This window comes from Neoarius graeffei, chromosome 26 (assembly GCF_027579695.1).
Source record: "Neoarius graeffei isolate fNeoGra1 chromosome 26, fNeoGra1.pri, whole genome shotgun sequence".
Lineage (NCBI taxonomy): Eukaryota > Metazoa > Chordata > Actinopteri > Siluriformes > Ariidae > Neoarius > Neoarius graeffei.
Genome location: NC_083594.1, coordinates 20,745,341 through 20,768,152, shown reverse-complemented (window position 1 = coordinate 20,768,152; position 22,812 = coordinate 20,745,341). Strand labels below are relative to the sequence as shown.

Below are 22,812 nucleotides of genomic sequence, written 5' to 3'. Positions count from 1 at the left end.
GGCTGAAGCAGAGGAGCGGGCTTTCCGGGGTTTATTTTTCTGTTTTTATTTTTTTAACATGTTCTATTTCTATATATGTCCAGGTTTGAACCAAGTCATTTTGGCAAGATTTAATTTAATACAAAACAGAAATGGTCAGACACAAGCACGCCAAGCACATGGGAATGTATTTTGCCAATTTTGACAGCGCATGTTTTTTTAATGCCGCAGCGTAGACAGCGAACGTTTAAACATGATCAAACATAGGAAATGAACGACACAAAGCATGGCTCAAAAACAAAAAAGTTAAATAAACCCTGCTGATAGTTGATGGTGTTGCAACACATCAGTGTTATAACCCGATCTCTACCCAACCACCCGGCATTTTAATTCTCCTCGGATCAGCACCGACCTCACATTTGGCCTTGGGAGAGTTCAGTTGACGGAAATCCGTCACACGACGGAAAACTTTAATCCATGCAACTGTAGTAATGCACGTCAAGAACTGCTTAACTAAGTAAAAAGAAACGACATCCATCACTCCTTTAAAAGACATGAGGGAGGTATCTTAAAGAAAACAAACAAACAAACAAACATTGAATTCGAACGTGTGGCCAAACTATTGACTGGAACTGTCCATCAGCCCTTCAAGCTCATGAGAGAAATTTCAGTTGAACCTTTGAACCTGGTAAACCTAATGATCATATCAACACATTCAAACGTGAGATAAAATGTGTAATATCTAAAGTTTATACAGAATGGCGTGAACAAAGAAGAAATATCCAGTGAGTGACAGGACGCATACAGTAACTCAAACAACAACCATCGTGAGCAGAAAAGCATCTCAAAATGCACAACACATTGACCCCCGAGGCAGACGGGCTACGACAGCTGAAGACCACATCAGGTTCCACTCTGAATTTGAGGTTAAAGTGGGCACAGGCTCACCAAAACTCAGTCACTGAGGATTGGAAAAAGACAGGGCTTCTTTCCGAATAAGTGTTTTTTTAAGTGTTTATTTATTTATTGCTTTTTACAGACCTCTTCAAAGTCATCGCTGACCCACAGAGGAATTGGTGTCCCCCAGTAGCGGTTACGGGAGATGGCCCAGTCTCGAGCATCTCTGAGCCAGTTCCCAAATCGCTTCTCCCTCACAAACTCAGGAACCCTGGAAGGAAAGAAAGAAAGACAAAGAATTGAGGAGAGATCGGGGAAAAAACATCTTGACATAATGGCTTTAACCTTCAGCTGCTTTGCTCCTGTTTAAAATGACTTCAGTGCAGCAGGGACTCGGAAACCAAGACGAAGAAACTGCTCTGATAGTAAAACAGAATATATTCTACAGCTGTTCGTACAACAGAATTGTTCAGCAGGCGTAGTGCTGCGATACTGGCTGGAAGGTTGTGAATTTGAATCTCAGAGAACAAAAGGCCTTAAAAGAGAACTGAAGGCAATTTTTTTTTATTATTAAAATTCTGTTTCTCTCATTTTATTAAATATAGGAATGCAATTATTTTTGATCGCTATTTTGTCGCTGCTAGAGCAAGTTATGAGTGTTTGAAATATGCTCTGTAATATATCAGTCCATATGTCAAAGCGATGGCCGTAAACGAGATTCGCTGAGACCTGTGCGAGACATCGTAGGACGGAAGTAAAACGTGTAGCGGAAATCAAAGTGACCGGCATCTCCCAACGTTGTCAAAAGACGCGCGCGCCCTCTTTCGAATGCTGATGTAATCAAGCCGGAAGTTTTGTTCGTTTTGATAGCAATCAGGAAAGTTTGAAAAAAGTAGGCAGTAATCGTCATTTAAACTCGTTTTTGTGCAATACTTCGTTTGGAAAACAGTTTTCAAAATGGCGGTGCTGACACCTGGCTGACACTTCACGTTTCGAAGTCTCGCACAAGTCTCGTGAAGATCACGCGGATAAGCGACGCCTGCCGTGGACCAAACGAACTAAATTCAACATGGCTAAAAACCGAATAGGCCGATGAGTATAATATTTATTTGCAATTAGTTGCCAATACTAGTCACGATATAAGGTTACTAAAACCAAAAACGTAATTGAATAACACGTTAATTAAGAAATAAAGCAAGTTTAAAAATGACTTCAGTTCTCCTTTAACCTTCAGCTGCTTTGCTTTACGCTTCAATTGTTTGAACAAAAAAAAAAAAAAAAAAAAAAACTGTCAAATGAATACAAGTACACTTAAATCATAGAAACCTAGAGAAAATTGCCTCAACGAGGCTGGAGCTCATACCAATCTGATCAGTCCTGTAGGAGTAGCAGCAGCAATTTTTGTGAAATTGCATACGACCCCTGTGTAGCCATGTCCATGACAGGTGGTGCCACCTGGTGAACAATTCTTGTTGGAATACTGTATGTCTTTAGAGTCTTCTGTGTGAGTTTCAGTGAAAACATCCTAGCAGTTTACAAACAGTAGTGTCTGATCTGAAGAGTCACGCAAAATTTTCAAACGCCCATAAAATGTTAAATGGCGCCACTGTCTTGACAACGTTTATACAGACCAACCTGGTGAACGTTTCATATGAGTTTGATCAAAATCCGATCACTCCTGTAGGAGTAGTAGCAGCGATTTTCGTGAAATTGCATATGACCCCTGTGTAGCCGCATTCATGGTAGGTGGCGCCACCTGGTGAACAACTCTTGTTGGAATGCGTCTTTAGAGTCTTCTGGGTGAGTTTCAGTGAAAACGTCCCAGCAGTTTACGAAGAGTAGCATTTAATGTGACGAGTCACCCAAAAATTTCAGATGCCCAGTAAATCGTAAATATGACAGGTGGCACCATCATCTTGACAACTTTTATGCAGACCCACCTAGGGAACATTATATGCGAGTTTGATCGAAATTCAACCAATCCTCTAGGAGGAGCAGCGATTTTTGTAAATTATGGACGGGTGATGACTGACGGACGACGCGTGATTATACGCTCATCTGGCCTGGCCTACATCCAGATGAGCTAATAATACCAGCTAGGCCTAACAGACTTCACCTCTCTCTCTCTCTCTCTCTGCCCTTCTGGACCAGTTGTAGAATGTTAAATGTACCAGTTTTTTGCGAGATACAAGAGGACTATTTAATACCAATGAGAAAGAGGGAACTTTTAACCTAGATGATTGTACATGACCTGCATACTTAAATGATCTGTTGATGCATCTACTCTGAAAAACAGAGAATCAGCACATGCTGAGGAACAGCAATCAGAAATAAAACAAAGATTTATTGATTAAACTGGTGTTTAAAAAAAAAAAATCAATATTTCAAATCGATATTAAATCACTATATAACTGTCATACGTGTGTATATAAACGCAGGTCGCAAGCAGGGCTTTGAACCGGTTCAAGGAACGAAAACGAAAACCGGGAACTTTTTCTATTTCACATGGAACAGAAACGAAACCAGAAACTTGATTATTTTTTATGTTCTGGAACAGAAACGCTTATTAAAAATAATGGTAACCGGTTAATACCGGTTTTTATTTCGTTCCTCAAAGTTTCCGTAGCCTACAAATAAAAAAGCCATGAGTGTCTGAGCAAAGAAGAGCCTGAACGTTGCAACCTCCCTATTGGCTGTTTGTAAAAATGTATCAGTTGTTGCCCTTCCCACGGGAATCATCGCGGGCTCGAGAGACGAGACCTGACGAGTTAGTTCGTTGGTAGCAGAACAAAATGTCTGGACACAAATCGGGTTTTCAGAAAAGGAAAGAAAATAAACGGAGGGTTGAAAATACAAAAAAGGAGGCAGAAAATGCAAAACGAGTTTTAAGGTAGGACAAATGGTTACTTTTTAAGGCAGCCCGCCGTGGCTGCAGGCTTTCAGTTGTCATTGAATGGTTACTTTTCTGAGGCAGCCCGCCGTGGCTGCCTGCAGGCTTATTTATTATAGCCCATTTAGTTAAAATAGTTCATATAAAATGTTTATAGTTATGTGATGGTTGTCCTGATTTAGACTGGTGTTTTTTTTGGGGGGGGGGGGGGGTTGCGCGATGTTGCACCCGGGTCCAGATTAGGGCAGAACCGGCCCTGGCTACATTTCAGGTGTAGTTTGTTTTATGTATGTATGTACTTGCATAGATGTGTACTTGGTCTTCCAATATGGCGCCTAACAAAATCTCGCGGCGCGGTGACGTCATGCGGTAGCCCTCTATAGGGCCTGACTAGCCTTTGGTAACACACTAAACGAATTATCTTTCATTTTTGGCACTTTTTCTGTTTGTGTAGATGGGAAGACATACTGAGAATCCAAATCGCCAACATTTGAAGAAATAATTGTTTTGAATTATTTCTTGTCTTATTTAATGAAGGTTGTAATAGAATTAGCCTACATTTGGCTTACGCTGGATGAGACAGAGACATAATTTTATAGCCATTTGTTAAACAGCTGACAGGGAACGTAATTAACCGTTCCGGGAACGAAATTTTTTTGTTCTAACCGGTTCGGGAACGTCTATTTAATGGTGGAACCCAAAACCGGAAACGTTAAAATTCCATTTCTGTTCGGAACGAACCAATAGGAAAAAAATTCTGGTTCAAAGCCCTGGTCGCAAGTAATAATTATATATTTATGTTTTCCAATTTGTTACAGCACCATACAGTCATGATGAACGTGCTGGATCTCAGCTCAGGCGAGGGAAAATCTCCCACCCCCACGCAGAGCCCGAACTGAGCCACATGTTCTGCAGCACTCTCACTGGAGAAACTTTAATTACAGCATTGGCCATGCTCAACCACTCAGTATGCACAGTCTGCTAAATATAAAGAATCTACCCGTTACACAAGAAAGGGTTTACTGAGCTCTGCATGTGCCGACACTGCTGACTAGGCGTGGAATGCACTGCTCCTATCGCTATCTGTTGAGTGCTCCAAATATTTGCATTTGGAAATAAACCTGAAGTGGACATGGCCTAAACATGACTTTTTTTTTTTTAAAAAAAATAAATAATTAATTAATTATGAACCTCATCACTATTTTCCTGGAAAACACTGGAAGTAGAAACGGCAACACTCGTGACATGGTGTGTGAATTCTGGCTCTGACAGTTCCTCAACCTCAGCTACATCACTCAAGTACATAATTGGTTTCTAGGCATGTAACGATTCATTTAATTCACAATTCAATAAATTCAATAAATAAATGATTTTTAAAAAATGAAAATCCCACCACAACACACTTTTGTTTCATTTTCTTCATTACCAACAGTAATTATCTACCCATGTTTGTAAAGGGTGGAATCAAATATAATAGCCGGTTAACGAAAATACTCCTTTTATTAAAAATGAAAAATGCTAATAACAGGTGGCACGGTGGTGTAGTGGTTAGCGCCGTCGCCTCACAGCAAGAAGGTCTGGGTTCGAGCCCCGTGGCCAGCGAGGGCCTTTCTGTGCGGAGTTTGCATGTTCTCCCCGTGTCCGCGTGGGTTTCCTCCGGGTGCTCCGGTTTCCCCCACAGTCCAAAGACATGCAGGTTAGGTTAACTGGTGACTCTAAATTGACCGTAGGTGTGAATGTGAATGGTTGTCTGTGTCTATGTGTCAGCCCTGTGATGACCTGGCGACTTGCCCAGGGTGTACCCCGCCTTTCGCCCGTAGTCAGCTGGGATAGGCTCCAGCTTGCCTGCAACCCTGTAGAAGGATAAAGTGGCTAGAGATAATGAGATGAGAATGAGATGAGATGCTAATAACAACTAGACCTTTTCTTAAAAACCTTTTATGACCATATGTGAAGGACGTAGTCCTCTCTTACGCTTTCTGCAGCCTGTAAAAAGATAACTCCGATTTCTTGTTGAATCTATTTGTACAGTCAATCACAAAACAGGTCTTTCCCATTTTAGATCCGTTTTTTTCCCACAGCATTAGAGCTCTGCTACTTCCACCCAGAGCGAAGTTACGGTATTCCTGCTATATTACATTATTTCACCCCCTGCTGCCTAAACAATGCAATTACAGTGAGGAAAAACAGAGATTACACAACCTAATAATAATATTTTTTTTATTTCATCAATTTTAATTGTCAAATTTGTATCCCAATTTACCACTGCATGATGCATCATTTCACCTAAACGTGTGATGATCTGTTTGTTTTTTAATCCAACTTACATTTATTATTTTTCCTGTACTTGCCTGAAAGCTTTTCCTGCAAATTTAGTTGGTTTTATTTCCCAAAATATACAAACTAATAGCCTGATTTAAAGCACCATGACCCTGACCAGGCAGTTACTAAGGATGAGGAACGAATTCTGTGAATGTATCATGCAGCGCTATACGTGTCACACTACAGGATTTTTGTACCAGATGCTCGGTTTACAGAACGCGTAGAAACAGTGTTGAAAAGCGCGCGATATTTTCCACCGTTTTCGCTGGCCAATCCAGTAACTTAACAAATAAATCACCTCAATAGAGCCCCTACGGGATACATTTACCACTTTTAACATTATCCAAGACTGAAATCTTCCTTCTGCCGTAAAAATCAGCGAATGACATTTTCGTTTTGACTTGTAGTGAAAATGCGTCGATCATGCGAGCGCAGGTTTCATGCAACATTCGCTTGACAGCGCTAATAGTTCACGACATGTTTTCTTGACCTTCCGAGCAGTGTTTTGTTGTCTGTTGCTCAACAAATCTGGGAAATTCGCCAATAATCTACAGTCGAGATTGTCTCCTGATGGATTCACAAGGTTCTGGATCATCTGTAGTCAGTGCCTGGAAAATGGACCGTTTTGGGTTGCATGCACATGATTTCATGCAAGTTCTCTTGGTCCAATTTCACTTTGGTTTGTATTCCTGCATATGGAGGCTTGGCAGTTTAATGCAGCAGGTAGAACTCAAAATCCATAATCTGAGCATCTGGTATGAAAACCTGGTGGACTATATTATCTCATCTCATCATCTCTAGCCGCTTTATCCTGTTCTGCAGGGTCGCAGGCAAGCTGGAGCCTATCCCAGCTGACTACGGGTGAAAGGCGGGGTACACCCTGGACAAGTCGCCAGGTCATCATAGGGCTGACACATAGACACAGACAACCATTCACACTCACATTCACACCTACGGTCGATTTAGAGTCACCAGTTAACCTAACCTGCATGTCTTTGGACTGTGGGGGAAACCGGAGCACCCGGAGGAAACCCACGCGGACACGGGGAGAACATGCAAACTCCACACAGAAAGGCCCTCGCCGGCCACGGGGCTCGAACCCGGACCTTCAAGCTGTGAGGCGACAGCGCTAACCACTACACCACCGTGCCACCTGGACTATATTTTATTAAAGATTAATGAACTTGGTCTTTGTTTGTTCCGTGAGCTTTCCACCTGACCACTTGCTTGTTCCTGTATGAAAGTAAAAGCCTTGTGCAACAGTCCCAGGATCCCGGTCCTGAGTCACATCTTTAGTGTTCAGAACACATCATCTGTTCATTTCAAACAAGGCAGTCACATTCGATTACATCCCCATTACTGAATATAAACTAATGGGCCACTGAAACTGTTGTCCACTGTGATGACCAATATGGTCAGCCCATGCTAAGCTGATGTCATAATTACTGTTCCCCTGGGTTAAGTTACCCATGTGGTTACCCCATTATGGTCCCATGGTATCCTTTATAGGTTAGCCACGTTTCCATCTGCACTCCACTGTAAAACCAAATAAGCAAACCTCAGACCAAAAATGTATCGTATGATCGATTTATATGTGAACTGAACTGTAAAGCACTGGAGTACGATTCAGCTGCAGAGAGTGAATATAAACAGTCAAGTCCAAAGCTGCAGTACAATCTCATCATTACAATTCTCTACGCGTCCTCTTCCTCGATCTCTCTGTCCTTGCGGGTGATTAATTTCAGAACGGCAGCCACATTAGAGCAAAATGGCCTGAATGCAGACTCCTGGGAAATAAAAGGACGCTGGCCAGCACTTGAAGCTCAAACGTGAAGTTCCAATTCTACTTTCTAGTCACTTAGAGGATGTTCAAATTATGCTCAAATGATGTGCCCTCTTATGCCTGTACAATATTCTTGAAGCCAAGAAGCCTTTATTTGTCACACGTACACTCAAGCACAGACTTAAGCACACAGTGAAATTTAACCGCTGCATTTAACCCATCTGAAGCAATGAACACACACATGCATACACAAGTGAGCAATGAGCGCACCCACACACATTTTTATATTTATATATATATATATATATATATATATATATATATATATATATATATATATGCGCACTTTTATTTATATATATATATATATATATATATATATATATATATATATATATATATATATATATATATATTTATATATATATATGCGCACTTTTATTTATATATACACACACACACACACACACAGCAGTAGGCAGTTGTGCTACAGTGCCCATGGAACAGTTGTGTCACAGCTGCCTCATGTTAACCTAACTGCATGTCTTTGGACTGTGGGGGAAACCGGAGGAAACCCAGACAGACACGGGGAGAACATGCAAACTCCACACAGAAAGGCCCTCGTCAGCCGCTGGGCTCAAACCCAGAACCTTCTTGCTGTGAAATGACAGTGCTAACCACTACACCACCATGCCGCCCAAGATGTATTATGCAATAGTGCAGGCAGTAGACATTCTGCTCTTCACAAAGGCACTTACCGCTAAGGTTGGATGGGATACAAGAAAAGCATTGGATGGATGGATGGATGGATGGATGGATGGATGGATGGATGGATGGATGGATGGATGGATGGGTGAGTGGGTGGATGGGTGAGTGAGTGAGTGAGTGAGTATGGATGGATGGACGAAGGAATAAATGAATAAATAAATAGTGAGCTTTTGCATTTTACAAACCATCAAACACAATGGGAGATCACATCTATAGATAAACGTAATGCCTCCTTCCCGTGTGCCCTGAGGTGGTTTAAGAACTTCTCATTACTTTGGACTGGATAGACTTAGGGTGCTAATTTGTATGGTTGGTTGTTCTTTTTTTCCATAACAGGCAAAGTTCTGCCACCATATTATCAGGAAATTGCTGTGAAGTGGAGATACACCACTCCTAACAAATAAAACTGAGGTTCTAGCCCCATTGTCCTCATAGCTAGCTAAAGTCGTGGACACAATGCAATAAACTAGAAGGGCACTCAGAGCACAGACCTCTACCCAGGACCACAGTCGACTCTTCTACGATATGCAAACCTGCAACCGCAATTACTTTCTGTGTCTTGATATATTTCCAAAACTATTTGAATTGTGTGTTTATATGTGAATCCTGGAGGATTACTGGTACCCATGAATGTGGATTGGAGTCATTGTGTTTCTACACTGGCTATATTTTGTCACGACTGAACTTTATTACCATCAACTGGATTTTAAGATGTATAGCATTGTCGAGCGCAGACCCACCAAGGCCAAGTGATGTATCTCGCAAGGTTTGAGAAAGTGAAATGAAGTTCGTGGACTCGCCCCGTGATTCAGATCAACTCCAAAATTTAATCGGTTCTTCCTTGGCCAATGCTACACCGTTCCACCAAGTTTCATGAAAATCAGGTAGTTAGGTTTTGTGCAATCCTGCTTACAGGCAGACAACAAACCTACAGACAAACAGAACTTGCTGTATATATAGTAATGAAGCTTTCACAAATATGTTCGATATTTGCCTCTTAGCTTGTAGGCAGATTGTTTTGTTACTTCAGCACAATAGAAAATTTATTACAAGTACAAATGAAAAGCCAAAAACCATCAAACAAAATGGAAAATCAGTCACGCTTAGAATGCTGCCCAATCACAGTATGAGGACTTTGAACCATTATTGCACATGCACTGATAATGTAAAACACCTTCAAAAAGCAAATATGAAAATGTTACTTTAAAAAAAATTACAAAAATTTTTCAATAAATTAGAATGTGTTATAGACTTCAAAATGTCTGTACGTCTTAATTTCCATTGGCTATTGTTACACGCTTTTAATTATCTTCTATGCCCAATTTTCCATTAAGACTTTTTTTCTGTATAATTAAGAAAAAAACTTTTTGGACAAATATTGCAGTATTTAAATGTTTTTCAGTTCGGCATTCAACACCATTGTTCCAGACATCCTCCACACCAAGCTCACCCAGCTCACTGTGCCCTCCTCCACCTGTCAGTGGATTACAAACTTCCTGACTGACAGGAAGCAGCAGGTGAGGATGGAGAGCATCATATCCAGCACTCGGACTATCAGCACTGGTGCCCCCCAAGGGTGTGTGCTCTCCCCACTGCTCTTCTCCCTTTATACCAACGACTACACCTCAAGAGACCCGTCTGTTAAACTCCTGAAATTTGCGGACGATACAACAGTCATCGGCCTCATCCGAGACGGTGACGAGTCTGCATACAGACGGGAGGTTGAACGGCTGGTCTGGTGGTGTGGTCAGAACAATCTGGAGCTGAACATGCTCAAAACTGTGGAGATGACAGTGGACTTTAAGAGGAAACCCCCCCCCCCCCCCCCCCCCACTCTGCTGCCCATCACCATCAACACTGTGACTGCTGTTGAAAGCTTCAGGTTTCTGGGTTCCACAATCTCTCAGGACTTGAAGTGGGAGACCAACACAGTCACTATCATCAAAAAGGCTCAGCAGAGGTTGTACTTTCTGCGCCAGCTCAGGAAGCTCAACCTGCCTAAGGAGCTGCTGACACAATTCTACTCTACCATCATTCAGTCTGTTCTCTGCTCTTCCATCACTGTTTGGTTTGGATCGGTCACCAAACAGGAGAACAACAGACTGCAATGGACAATAATGGCCCTTTTCCACTACCCTTTTTCAGCTCACTTCAGCTCGCTTCAGCTCACTTCAGCCCGACACGGCTCGCGTTTCGACTACCAAAAACCAGCACGACTCAGCTCGTTTCAGCCCTGCTTAGCCCCTAAAACTCGCACCGTTTTGGAGTGGGGCTGAAGCGAGCCAAGCCGTGCCGAGTGAGGTTGGGGGCGTGAGGAGACACTCCCCTGTGCACTGATTGGTGAGGAGGAGTGTCCTCACATGCCCACACACGCCCCGCGAGCACGCTGGGATCTGTAAACCCGGAAGGAGAATAATTACGAATTACGAGAATTTCTGAAGCCTTATGCGCCTCGCCTCATCTATACGCTCTTGCCAGTATCTGTTGGCGTTGTCGGTGACAACAAGCCACAGCACCAAGACCAGCAACACTAACGACTCCATGTCCTCCATGTTTATTGTTTACTATCCGGGTCGTGAGACTACCGCTTAAAAGCTCACTGATGTCACTGTTTGCGCTGCTTAACGACATCACCTGACGTCCACCCACTTTCGCTAACTCCACCCAATGTGTCCACCCACTTCCAGCCAGCACGGTTCAGCGCGGTTGTAGTCGAAATGCAACTCCAACAGCCCCGCTCAGCCCGACTCAGCATGGCACGGCTCAGCACAGCACGGCTCAGCCCGACTCAGCCGCGTTTGTAGTGGAAAAGCGGCATAAGGTCTGCAGAGAAAATTATTGGTGTCAACCTGCCCTCCATCCAAGACCTATACTTGTCCAGAGTCAGGAAACGGGCAGGTAACATCTCTGTGGACCCATCACACCCTGGTCACAAACTGTTTAATCTTCTCCCCTCAGGGAGGCGATATAGATCACTGTATGCAAAAACAACCAGACACAAGAATAGTTTTTTCCCCTCAGGCTGTCTCTGTGATGAACAGCTAAAATCCAGATTCATCTATCAGTAATATCACTTGCAAAATATCTGCACACTCATACTGTCATTCTGTGCTCACTGTTACTTATATTTACTATTTCATCTTTGCACTATGCACCATATTGCACCACAAGGGAAAATCCTTTCTGTGATGAACAGCTAAAATCCAGATTCATATATCAGTAATATCACTTGTAAAATATCTGCACACTCATACCGTCATTCTGTGCACACTGTATACTTTATAGTTATCTATTTCATACTTGACTTACTTGGATTACTTTGCACTATGCACCTATTGCACCATTTTTTGTTTGTTTGTGTATATGCTTTTTATCTGTTTTGTACTATGAGAGCTAAGTGAAACCGGAGTCAAATTCCTCGTGTGTGTCCACATACCTGCCAATAAAAAAAAATTTTAATTAAATTAAAAAAAAAAGTGAAGTGGTATTAATATTGAGGCAAATGTATACATGCTTGTGTTAATTTGACTTACATGGGCATGGCTTAACTTGCTAAAGAAATTTTTAATCTCAGATGAATAAAGGATAAATAAAGACAAAAATATTGATACCTGGACACCAGGCAATAATACAGCAACTCCATATTCCATTGTAGTGGCAACTACTGTCACAGTATAGTATGGGCTGTTTTACAATCAGGGTACGCAAGCTAAAAATCACATTTAACACTTATCTTCAATATCAAAAGGCTTGACTAAATAAACTTGGTTGTTTATTGTAGCCCTGTGATAGCTCTATTTACCATGCAAAAAAAAAAAATTGGTGATAACGTTATTTTTGGTGAATGTATGGCAATATGTGTGTCATATTTAGCAAAATTACTCGTGTCATTTAGAAAAAGTGCTTTTTTTGACCACAGGTAGCTCCAAAAGGGATGCACTTACATCATTCTTTATACCATAAAACAAATATTTGGTTCCATATCATTGGAAACATAGTTAAGTTTTAATGTTGAACGCCAGTAAGTTTTCAGACTATTTTGATCAAATTAGTATGCAATTGTGTCCAAAAAATGTCCTCTCCGAGACAGCTAATTTTTCAATATAAAATAACATATCTAAAATGATTATTTTCATCCTAAAATGTGGTCAAGATATTGGGACATAAATATTAGAGACAACTAACACAAAGCTTACAGCCTTATATTTAAAAGCACTATGGAAGTAGTGGATTCTGAATTGTCCAAAAAAAATGTCCTCTCCGAGAATCACTTCATTTGTTTCTCCCAGCCCTGCTTAAAGCTCCACTTAATCTTCTTTATCTTATAGCAGATTACACAAAACTACCATACACGCACGTCAAAAAATTACCTGAAATCTGTTCTTTAACTTGTCCTTCACTTAAAAACTGGTACAAGAACCAGTTTGAATCAATTTGAATTTTGGACCCCTGTGACACAAACTTTGTACCCTGATTGTAAAACAACCCGGATGTAATTTAGTGTCTCACCAGTAGCATTTGTCGTTGTTTTCCAGAAGTTTATCCACTATGCATTCGACTCTCACAAACCAGCTGGGCACAGCTTTGTAGATTAGCGGGGTGTCAGACCTGTCAGAAAAACATTTACAAAAATACAGTAATTATACCCAATTGCAACATCTGTATTAGGTTATTTAATATACAGTATGGAATGGATATTTTAATTGCGTCATGACATGTAAATAAAAGATAAAGGGCATATTTTGTGTACTTTTAGTGAAGGTAGGGTGATCACACTGGGAAACTTGGTGAGATCCTAGAAGGGCACTCGGTACAATGTATACCTCTGCCAGGGCATATATTCAGATTTGCATCAAAACCTAATCAATTGTTTCTTGGCCCATGGCTCACTTTTCCTCAAAATTTCATCAAAAGCTGTTCACTACTTTTTGAGCGACAATGGGAACGTACAAACAGGCAAAAACATAACCTCCAACAAAGTTGGCGAAGGGAAAAATATTATATTAAGCACCTGGGTGATGTGGCCACACTGTTGGAGAGAAGGAAGAAAAAAAAAAAAAAAGAGGAACACTGGACAATGATCTGTGCCTACGATAGCCTCCGATTTCTTGTTCTTGACTGGCAAGAGTGGAACCTGACGTGGTCTTCTGCTGCTGTAGTTCATCCACCTCAAGGTTCATTGTTCTGAGCATGCTGAGATGCTTTTCTGCTCAGCACAGTTGTAAAGAGTGATTATATGAGTTACGATATCCTTCCTGGAGGCTCGAACCAATCCGGAAATTGTCCTCTGACCTCTCTTATCAACAAGACGTTTCCACCGACAGAACTGCCGCTCACTCAATGTTTTTTTGTTTTCCGCACCACTCTGTGTGAAACTCTAGAGACTGTTGTGTGTGAAAACCCCAGGATATCAGCAGTTTCTAAAAATACTCAAACCTGCACATCTGGCACCAACAACAATGCCAGAGCGAAAGTCACAGAGATCATGGTTTTTCCCCCATTCTGATGTTTGAAGTGAACATTAACTGAAGCGCTCGACTGGTCATGATATTATGCACTGTACTGCTTCCACATGATTAGTTACCTGCATGAATGTGCAGGTGCATAGGTGCTCCTAATAAAGTAGATCGTGAGTGTACAATCTTTAATAAGTCATTTATGATTAATAATACAATTGTACCAAATCAACAGGAATACGATTTTTATTGCATTATATTTGTCTTTTTTGATTCATCTAAATAAACCATTCAGCACATTCTAAGTTTCTCATATACTAGATGAGTCCACATGAGCAAAGACTAAATACGTAAGTACATTGTGGCTTTTCTGCCTAACAAACAAAATACGGGATGGTCTTCATTCAAATAGATTAATTTTGTGCGAGCAAAGCCAAATGACAGAGCTGTAGCGCTGCAGAAATGCAAAACGCTCTGGATATCTGGATCAACGAATTAACAGAGAAAATAAGTTGGATGCAAGAAACCTGTTTTAAACTGGGTATTTATATAATTATTATTTAATCATTTGTTTCACACTAGCTCCATGTTATCTGTGCTTGAGTGCCATTTACTTGAGCACAATATCCCCCGCTGGCAACTATGCCATAACTGTCTTAAATGCGACTGATTTGAACAAAATTACAATATATGTGGTATTACTGACATAAAACAAAGAGTCCTGTCAAGTTTCGTGAAATTCCTTCAAAAATCGCAAGAGGAGTTGATTTCAGAAGGTGAGTACCCTTCCTGGGATGGACGGGCAGACATCGCCACGACATAATCTCCGTTCGCAAATTGTGAGGGAAGTTGATTTCAGAAAGCAAGCACACCTTGATGAAATTGCCAAAAGTACAAGTTTGTTAATAATCAAGGCCATAACTCTGGGAAAATTTGCCCAAATTAAACGAAATTTCAATATGTGTATTGCCATCATGCAACAAAGCCTTTTGCCAAGTTTGGTGAAATTCCTCCACAAACTGTAAGAGGAGTTGATTTCAGAAGAACGCACACCCTGATGAAATTGTCAAATGCCGCTTTTCCACTACCAATGTGGCTGAGTTGGGCTGAGTCGAGCTGAGCGGGGCTGTTGGAGTTGCATTTCGACTACAACCGCGCTGAACCGTGCTGGCTGGAAGTGGGTGGACACATTGGGTGGAGTTAGCAAAAGTGGGTGGACGTCACGTGATGTCGTTAGGCGGCGCAAACAGTGACATCAGTGAGCTTTTAAGCGGTAGTCTCACGACCCGGAGAGTAAACAATAAACATGGAGGACATGGAGTCATTAGTGTTGCTGGTCTTGGTGCTGTGGCTTGTTGTCACCGACAACGCGGACAGATACTGGCAAGAGCATATAGATGAGGCGAGGCGCATAAGGCTTCAGAAATTCTCGTAATTTGTAATTCTTCTTCTTCCGGGTTTACGGTGTTTACAGATCCCAGCGTGCTCGCGGGGCGTGTGTGGGCATGTGAGGACACTCCTCCTCACCAATCAGTGCACAGGGGATTGTCTCCTCACGCCCCTAGCCCCACTCGGCTCAGTTTGGCTCGCTTCAGCCCCACTCCAAAACCGTGCGAGTTTTGGGTGCTAAGCAGGGCTGAAGCGAGCTGAGTTGCGCTGCTCTGAGGTAGTCGAAACGCGAGCCGTGTCGGGCTGAAGTGAGCTGAAGTGAGCTGAAGCGAGCTGAAAAAGGGTAGTGGAAAAGGGCCAAAAGTTATTTAATCAAGGGTCAAAACTCGGATAAAAAGTTTCACAAACAAAATTAAATCGCAATATGCGTATTACCGTCATATAACAAGGCCTTTTGCCAAGCTTCGAGAAATTCATCCAAAAATTGTGAGAGGAGTTGATGTCAGAAGGCAAGCACACCTTCATGAAATTGTCAAAGTACAAGGTTGTTAATCAAGGGCCACGACTCTGGTAAAACGTGACCGAATTGAACAAAACAATATGCATACTACCGACATATAATAATGCCTCTTGCCAAGTTTCATGAAATTCCTCCAAAAATTGTGAGAGGAGTTGATTTCAGAAGGAAAACACACTCATGAAATTGTTAAAGTATAATTTTGGTAATCAAGGGCTGTAAGTCTGGTAAAATGTGACCCAATTGAACGAAATTGCAATATGCGTATTACTGACGTACAACAAAGAATCCTGCCAAGTTTTGTGAAATTCCTCCAAAGACTGGGAGAGGAGTTGATTTCAGAAGGTGAGCACTTTTCCCAGGAGGGACATGGCCACGACATAATCCCCTTTTGGTCGACGGAGGATAACAAAAACTGACTGAAAATATCATGAAAATTAACAGTTATAAGTGATTGGAAAAAAAAATCCTGTTTTTCATGGATCATTCCGGTTTAGTGACCCATCTCATCTCATTATCTCTAACCGCTTTATCCTGTTCTACAGGGTCACAGGCAAGCTGGAGCCTATCCCAGCTGACTACGGGCGAAAGGCGGGGTACACCCTGGACAAGTCGCCAGGTCATCACAGGGCTGACACATAGACACAGACAACCATTCACACTCACATTCACACCTACGGTCAATTTAGAGTCACCAGTTAACCTAACCTGCATGTCTTTGGACTGTGGGGGAAACCGGAGCACCCAGAGGAAACCCACGCGGACACGGGGAGAATATGCAAACTCCACACAGAAAGGCCCTCGCCGGCCACGGGGCTCGAACCCGGACCTTCTTGCTGTGAGGCGACAGCGCTAACCACTACACCACCGTGCCGCCCCAAGGTAATTCCTATATTTGTTTACGGGGAGTATAAACCCACACACACACAAAAGTATCAAACTTGCTCTGATCTAGATTCAGAAAATGGCCTAACAAGTGTGAATGCCCCTTAAAATACTGGAAAATTCTGTAGAATTCAGATGAAATGAATTAGATCAGAATCGATTGTTCATCCAACCCATCCACAAAATGCTCCAAGCGCACCATCATCTTTTCTCCTGAGCTGCAGTTTGTCCTCAACTTAAACAGCAAATGGCAAATTAACGTGTGTGCAAAGTCTAATATCAGACACCTTCATCAATAGTGAAGAAGAGGTGATTAAGTGCTTAAGGCAAGTTTCGGATGAGGCTTATTGCGAGTGCTGAGGCAGCCGAGGACGTACTGAGAAAGATATGCTTATGTTAAATGACCTGCTTTCCTCATCAATGCTTCTCTCGATGCAGCATGCGGCGCTGATTTAATGACGCTTAAACCAGAAAGGTCACACACACAGACTTCTGCACAGACTTCTGAAAAACATGTGGAAGTGATGAAGTGTAGATGAACTGCCTGGCAGTTGAATGATGAACATAGTATTATAAAAACTATTTGAAAGTACTTTTTCCAGTGTGTGGAAGTTTTTTTTGTACGACTGATGTGACAATCCACTGGGCTGACATGAACAAGATAGAACAACAGGAGTGCACACCTACAGACTACAACCAAGCAGCACCATCAGAACGAATTACCATGGACCTGTTCCTGATTAGAGCGCAATCACAGCACATACCCTGAGAGGAACCGGACTCAAAAGAGAACCCATCCTCTGAAATTTTATAGTACAGTATACTATAACGCCAACCAGTTACATCCATTACATGGCATCAAGATCATTTTTATTATCAGGATCTCCTACAGCAAGTATGTTACTTTAATACAATTCAATTTTACACTACCGTTCAAAAGTTTGGGGTCACCCAGAGAATTTTGTGTTTTCCATGAAAAGTCACACTTTTATTTACCACCATAAGTTGTAAAATGAATAGAAAATATAGTCAAGACATTTTTCTGGCCATTTTGAGCATTTAATCGACCCCACAAATGTGATGCTCCAGAAACTCAATCTGCTCAAAGGAAGGTCAGTTTTATAGCTTCTCTAAAGAGCTCAACTGTTTTCAGCTGTGCTAACATGATTGTACAAGGGTTTTCTAATCATCCATTAGCCTTCTGAGGCAATGAGCAAACACATTGTACCATTAGAACACTGGAGTGAGAGTTGCTGGAAATGGGCCTCTATACACCTATGGAGATATTGCACCAAAAACCAGACATTTGCAGCTAGAATAGTCATTTACCACATTAGCAATGTATAGAGTGGATTTCTGATTAGTTTAAAGTGATCTTCATTGAAAAGAGCAGTGCTCTTCTTTCAAAAATAAGGACATTTCAAAGTGACCCCAAACTTTTGAACGGTAGTGTATTTCATTGGCGCTTTTAACAACAATCATTACAAGGGAGCTTTACAGGAATTTGGATGTAGATTTTGATTTTTCAGATTTTTCAGATTTTTATTTTTTTTTTTATTTTTGATTGTGGTTTTTCAGATTTGTAAATTATTGCATTCCGTTTTTATTTACAATTTGTACTTTGTCCCAACTTTTTTGGAATCGGGGTTGTACTTCTGCTTGGAGTTTCTCCCCTTGTGATTCACACTCTGCCACTAGACACGCTAAAAGATGTGCACTCCCCAAAACCATTTTATTCCCAAGGGTCCGGTTGTTCAAAACATGGTTCTTTTAACGGCAGGTTAACCCGCAACCATCCGTTAAAATTTTAACCTACCGCTAGTTAACCAGCCGTTAAAAAAAAAATCGTTTCTTGAGGCTAATTTAACCACACCGTTAGCAAACCAATTGGTTATGACGTCCCACCATGTCAAAATCAATCCCACACCCACCTTTGTGACAAGATGGCCGATTTTACGTCTGCTTCGCTCGACTGTTCTTCCATGAAGAAATGAAAGAAGAGAAACAAGAACTTTTCTCTGGACGAAGAAAATTTGATACCAACATTGGTGGAGGAGAATCATCAAATCCTCGCTTCTAAACACAGCAGTGGCATAACCAATGAGTTTGTGGCAGGATATCACCTGAAAGGGGTGGCGTTGAGGACAGTGGATGAGATGAAAGAGAACAGAAGTGGTCCAGTATGTCCAGAAAGGCCGAGAAGGAATATTCAGACAGGCAAATTCATCAAAGGAAGACGGGCGGAGGTCCCCCATCACCAGAACTAAGCCAGGCCACTTCCCGCGTAATTGATCTGCTGAAGGACACTGCCAGTTTCAGCGGCCTCACGGGAGGTGTCAAGACGGAAATTTCATCAGGTCATAGATCTACTCGTGACGAAGATTACTTTTCTTGAACTAAATCATAAATGCTTTCAACATTTTGCTGAGAGCGTAATTGAAACATCGGCGACAGAAAAAACGGTGTTAAAAACTACTCTGGTTTTCCCATGTCTATTTACGTTTCCACGACAAATCAGTACTCATGTCGAAGTTCTGCCTCATGGTATCGAAGTCACTCGTTTGGTCCTTGTCTGAATTGTTTTGGACGGCGTGCATTAACAAATCGGGAACATGCCAGCAGCGTTCGCCTGGAAGATGAACGCCATTTTGATGTTTACATAACCACTTGGTTAAAAGATAACGGAGGCTGGGAGGTGTGCTAACTTTAACGGAGTTTTCAACAACAGTTTAACGGTAGGTTATATTCACCATAATGTGAAATAGTGAGTTAACCCACTGGTTAAAAGATAACTGTGTTTTGAACAACCAGACCCAGGTCTCCAGTGGATAATCTCACCTGGATACGGCAGACGCGATCCGAAGAACTGCTGCCGTTATCGTAAAGGCTGCCCTGTGCTCATCCCAGGACTCTTATTCCAAACATACTGCACATCCTGTCAGCACACCCAGTACTGCTTGACTTTAGAGCAGGGGTATTCAATTAAAAGTCACTGAGGTCCAGTTATTAAATTTTGTCCAAGTAGAAGGTCCGACCCGAAGTCCAGCTTGTGTCTTATAGCCTTCCCCTATGTCCACATTTTCATATGGTTTCAACAATATTTATTGTTCATTTCCAATGCAGGAAATGAACCGAGTGCACAACTATCTCTTTTACCATAAATAAAAGTACGGTAGTCCCAGGAAAATAAATTCAAGGCCTTTATTTCAGATTAAAGAAAACAGAAACCTCAGCATAAAATAAATAAAAAAGTGAAACAGAGTGGAATAACTCCTTTTTCTCTTAAATTAAAGCAGTCCCAACCTGAAGAATTGAAGGTCTACACTTCAAGTAAAAAAGTCAACTCAGAAAACATTAAAGGTCCCATGGCATGGTGGTTTGTTGATGCTTTAAACGGGCTCGTGGAGGCTTCCGGATGTTATATCCGCAGCCTTTCTCGAAATGAACCCTCGGCACGTAAATATAGCCTCCTGGGAGAAAGCCCCATTTCAGCGCTTTTCCCAGTGCGTCGTTTTGCTAATGAGAAGCAGGAGGCGGGGAAGGGTAGAGGGTGGGGGCGGGCCATGGGGGGAGGGGGAGGGGCTTGACCAAGCTGCGCGCACACATACTCGCTGCTATCAGCGCCTGTAGCCACGCTGCTAAGACAAAACCCCGTTCTCCCTCGGACTCCTTTCGTAAACTCAACGTGACACAGAGAACAGAGAGTGAGAGTGTTCGGAGTGGTAGTTTACAAACGTATAATACCCTAGGCTTGAACACGCACTCCATAACCAAAGAGGATAGAAGCAGCAACTACAGCAACATATTGCTTATCCAACAGAAGACATGCATTGCGGAGCAATAGTCAAACATAAGCTCATAAGTTACAGTCAATTTCCAGACTAAACTCAGTTTAACAGAGCATGCTGCATGCTCTTTAGTTTTGTAGCGCAGAGTACCTGGCTAACTGCAGGAAGCGGTTAGCTGCACAGCTAATGTAGCCATTGCTAGGCTAACGCACCGATTTTAAAACACGGCAAAACGACCAGTTATACACTTACTTGTTCGGTGTTTGTTGCTGATGCGGCAGGGATGCTTGGTCCGGACCCAGGCTTCAGTGACAGTTGATGTGCAAAACCTGCCCTGTATTGTCCCAAGTTGTGGAAACATTCCTCAGGAAAATGCTTCCGACAAACATACACCGTCTTAGGTAGACTCGACGGCGTATTATTGAAGTAAATAAAATTAAGCCACTGCGTCTTCAGGGGCTCTCCCGTCGGCAGTAAAAACAGACTCTTTTCTGTGTTGTCACATCCATGTACAGCGCAATTTCCATGTTTCGCTTGCTTAGGTGATGCCATGTTGTTGTGTCCTCTATGGTCTCCTCACTACAACTGGGCGGGGCAATCCATACAGTGGGTGGGAATCCAGAGGGGGGCGTGGGGATCATCTCCCTTGCTGACGTAGTAAAGGGAAGAGCTTATCAACGCGCCGTTTTGACGCGCCATTCTTAAATGTTGGGCATAGTTTGGTTTACACATTATGAAATTTCTAGCCACTGGGGTGACTTAAGAAGGTCAGAGGAACTCATTTTAACGTTAAAAAACCTCAGAAAGTGAAAATTTCATGCCATGGGACCTTTAACTAAAAAGTGCAAACAGAGCATTGACAACATTTTCTCTTCTTTGTTCTTAAAATAAGGAGGTCCCAGCCTAAAAAAAAAAAAAAAAAAGAGGGCCTACTTTTCAAGAAAAAAAGTCCACATCTTCAGAAAACAAGTGGCTTTTTGGGGGGGAAATGCAAACAGAACATTTTTCTTTGAACTTTTCTCTTTTAATTCTTCTTTTACTCTTCTTAATGAGAAAAACGGGCATGTGGCTGACCTGCCAGTAATTTAAATCTTGGTTGGAATGGAGTTAGTGCCATTCTCATGCAGATATGTAGGTGTTCATTGTTGAGCCTAGAACGGTACTTGGTTTTGGCAATGTTCATAGTGGAAAAAGCTGACTCACAGCTGTAAGTCGATCCAAACATAGTCAAGGTGTGCAGTGCTCCTTTGGTTAGACCAGGGAACACACTCCAATGTGTTTATGTTGCCCCAAAATCCACGCTACTTTTAAGGAACATTCGTTTGCACGTTGCTGGGCTGTAAATGTATGTGTGATGAGTCGGGTAGACCTGTCATACTGTGCTTGCAGTTGGGTTATTTTGCGTGCCCTCAGCTCAGACTTCAGGGGATAACTTTGCTCAAAAGAGCTGTGCTTTGTTTCGTAGTGGCGCTTCACGTTGCCGCTTTTAATTAACGCCACGTTTTCGGAGCATATGAGGCACACTGGTTTTGAACTGCTCGCCGGAAGAATGAACATATATTTCTCCGTCCATTCATCTTTAAAACAACGATTTTCCTTGTCTACTTTCCGCCGCCTTTTGGAGCAAGCCATGTTGTCTCGGTCGGTTGTCTCTGAACTTAACTCTCTTCCTCTCTGCTTGTTGCTCTGCTGTGGTGCGCTGGGTAAACTAACGATTTTATTGGCTCAACTGAGTGAAGCTGTTGTCGTATTAACTGGAGTAGCAGCGCCCGCTGTCAATAACCACGACCGTCCAAAATAATGCTTCATGAAAATTACTTAATCTCGTGAATTTACCATTGGTCACGGGTCCGGACAGAACCATCACTGGGTCCGGATCGAGGTCTGCCATTTGGTGATGCCTGCTTTAGAGGATCAAGCTGTGGAAGAGTGATGGCTTATAATCCCACTATCTGGAGTCACCCAGATACATCAACGTTTTTTCCCCCTCAAGGAGTTTTTCCATGGCATCGAACCCTACATCTGGATTCCTGTAAAGTAGGGCTGTAACGATATGCGTATCGAAATACGCAGAGCCACGATCCGTATCGCGATACAAGAAGGCAGAATCGCAGTACACCCTTTCAAACTTCTCCTCA

The 22,812-nt window shown here is 42.1% G+C and overlaps 1 protein-coding gene across 2 annotated transcripts in view; it reads right to left on the bottom strand.

Annotated features, from left to right (window-relative positions):
• Positions 1 to 22,812, bottom strand: part of iars1 (isoleucyl-tRNA synthetase 1) — a 307,104-nt gene that overhangs the window by 192,838 nt on the left and 91,454 nt on the right. For both annotated transcript variants that reach the window (XM_060910911.1, XM_060910910.1), the window contains exons 13-14: positions 13,149 to 13,247; positions 1,021 to 1,147 (exon numbers count right to left, since the gene is read on the bottom strand). In XM_060910911.1, the coding sequence (XP_060766894.1) occupies positions 1,021 to 1,147; positions 13,149 to 13,247 (226 nt within the window). The remainder of the gene's footprint in view (positions 1 to 1,020; positions 1,148 to 13,148; positions 13,248 to 22,812) is intronic.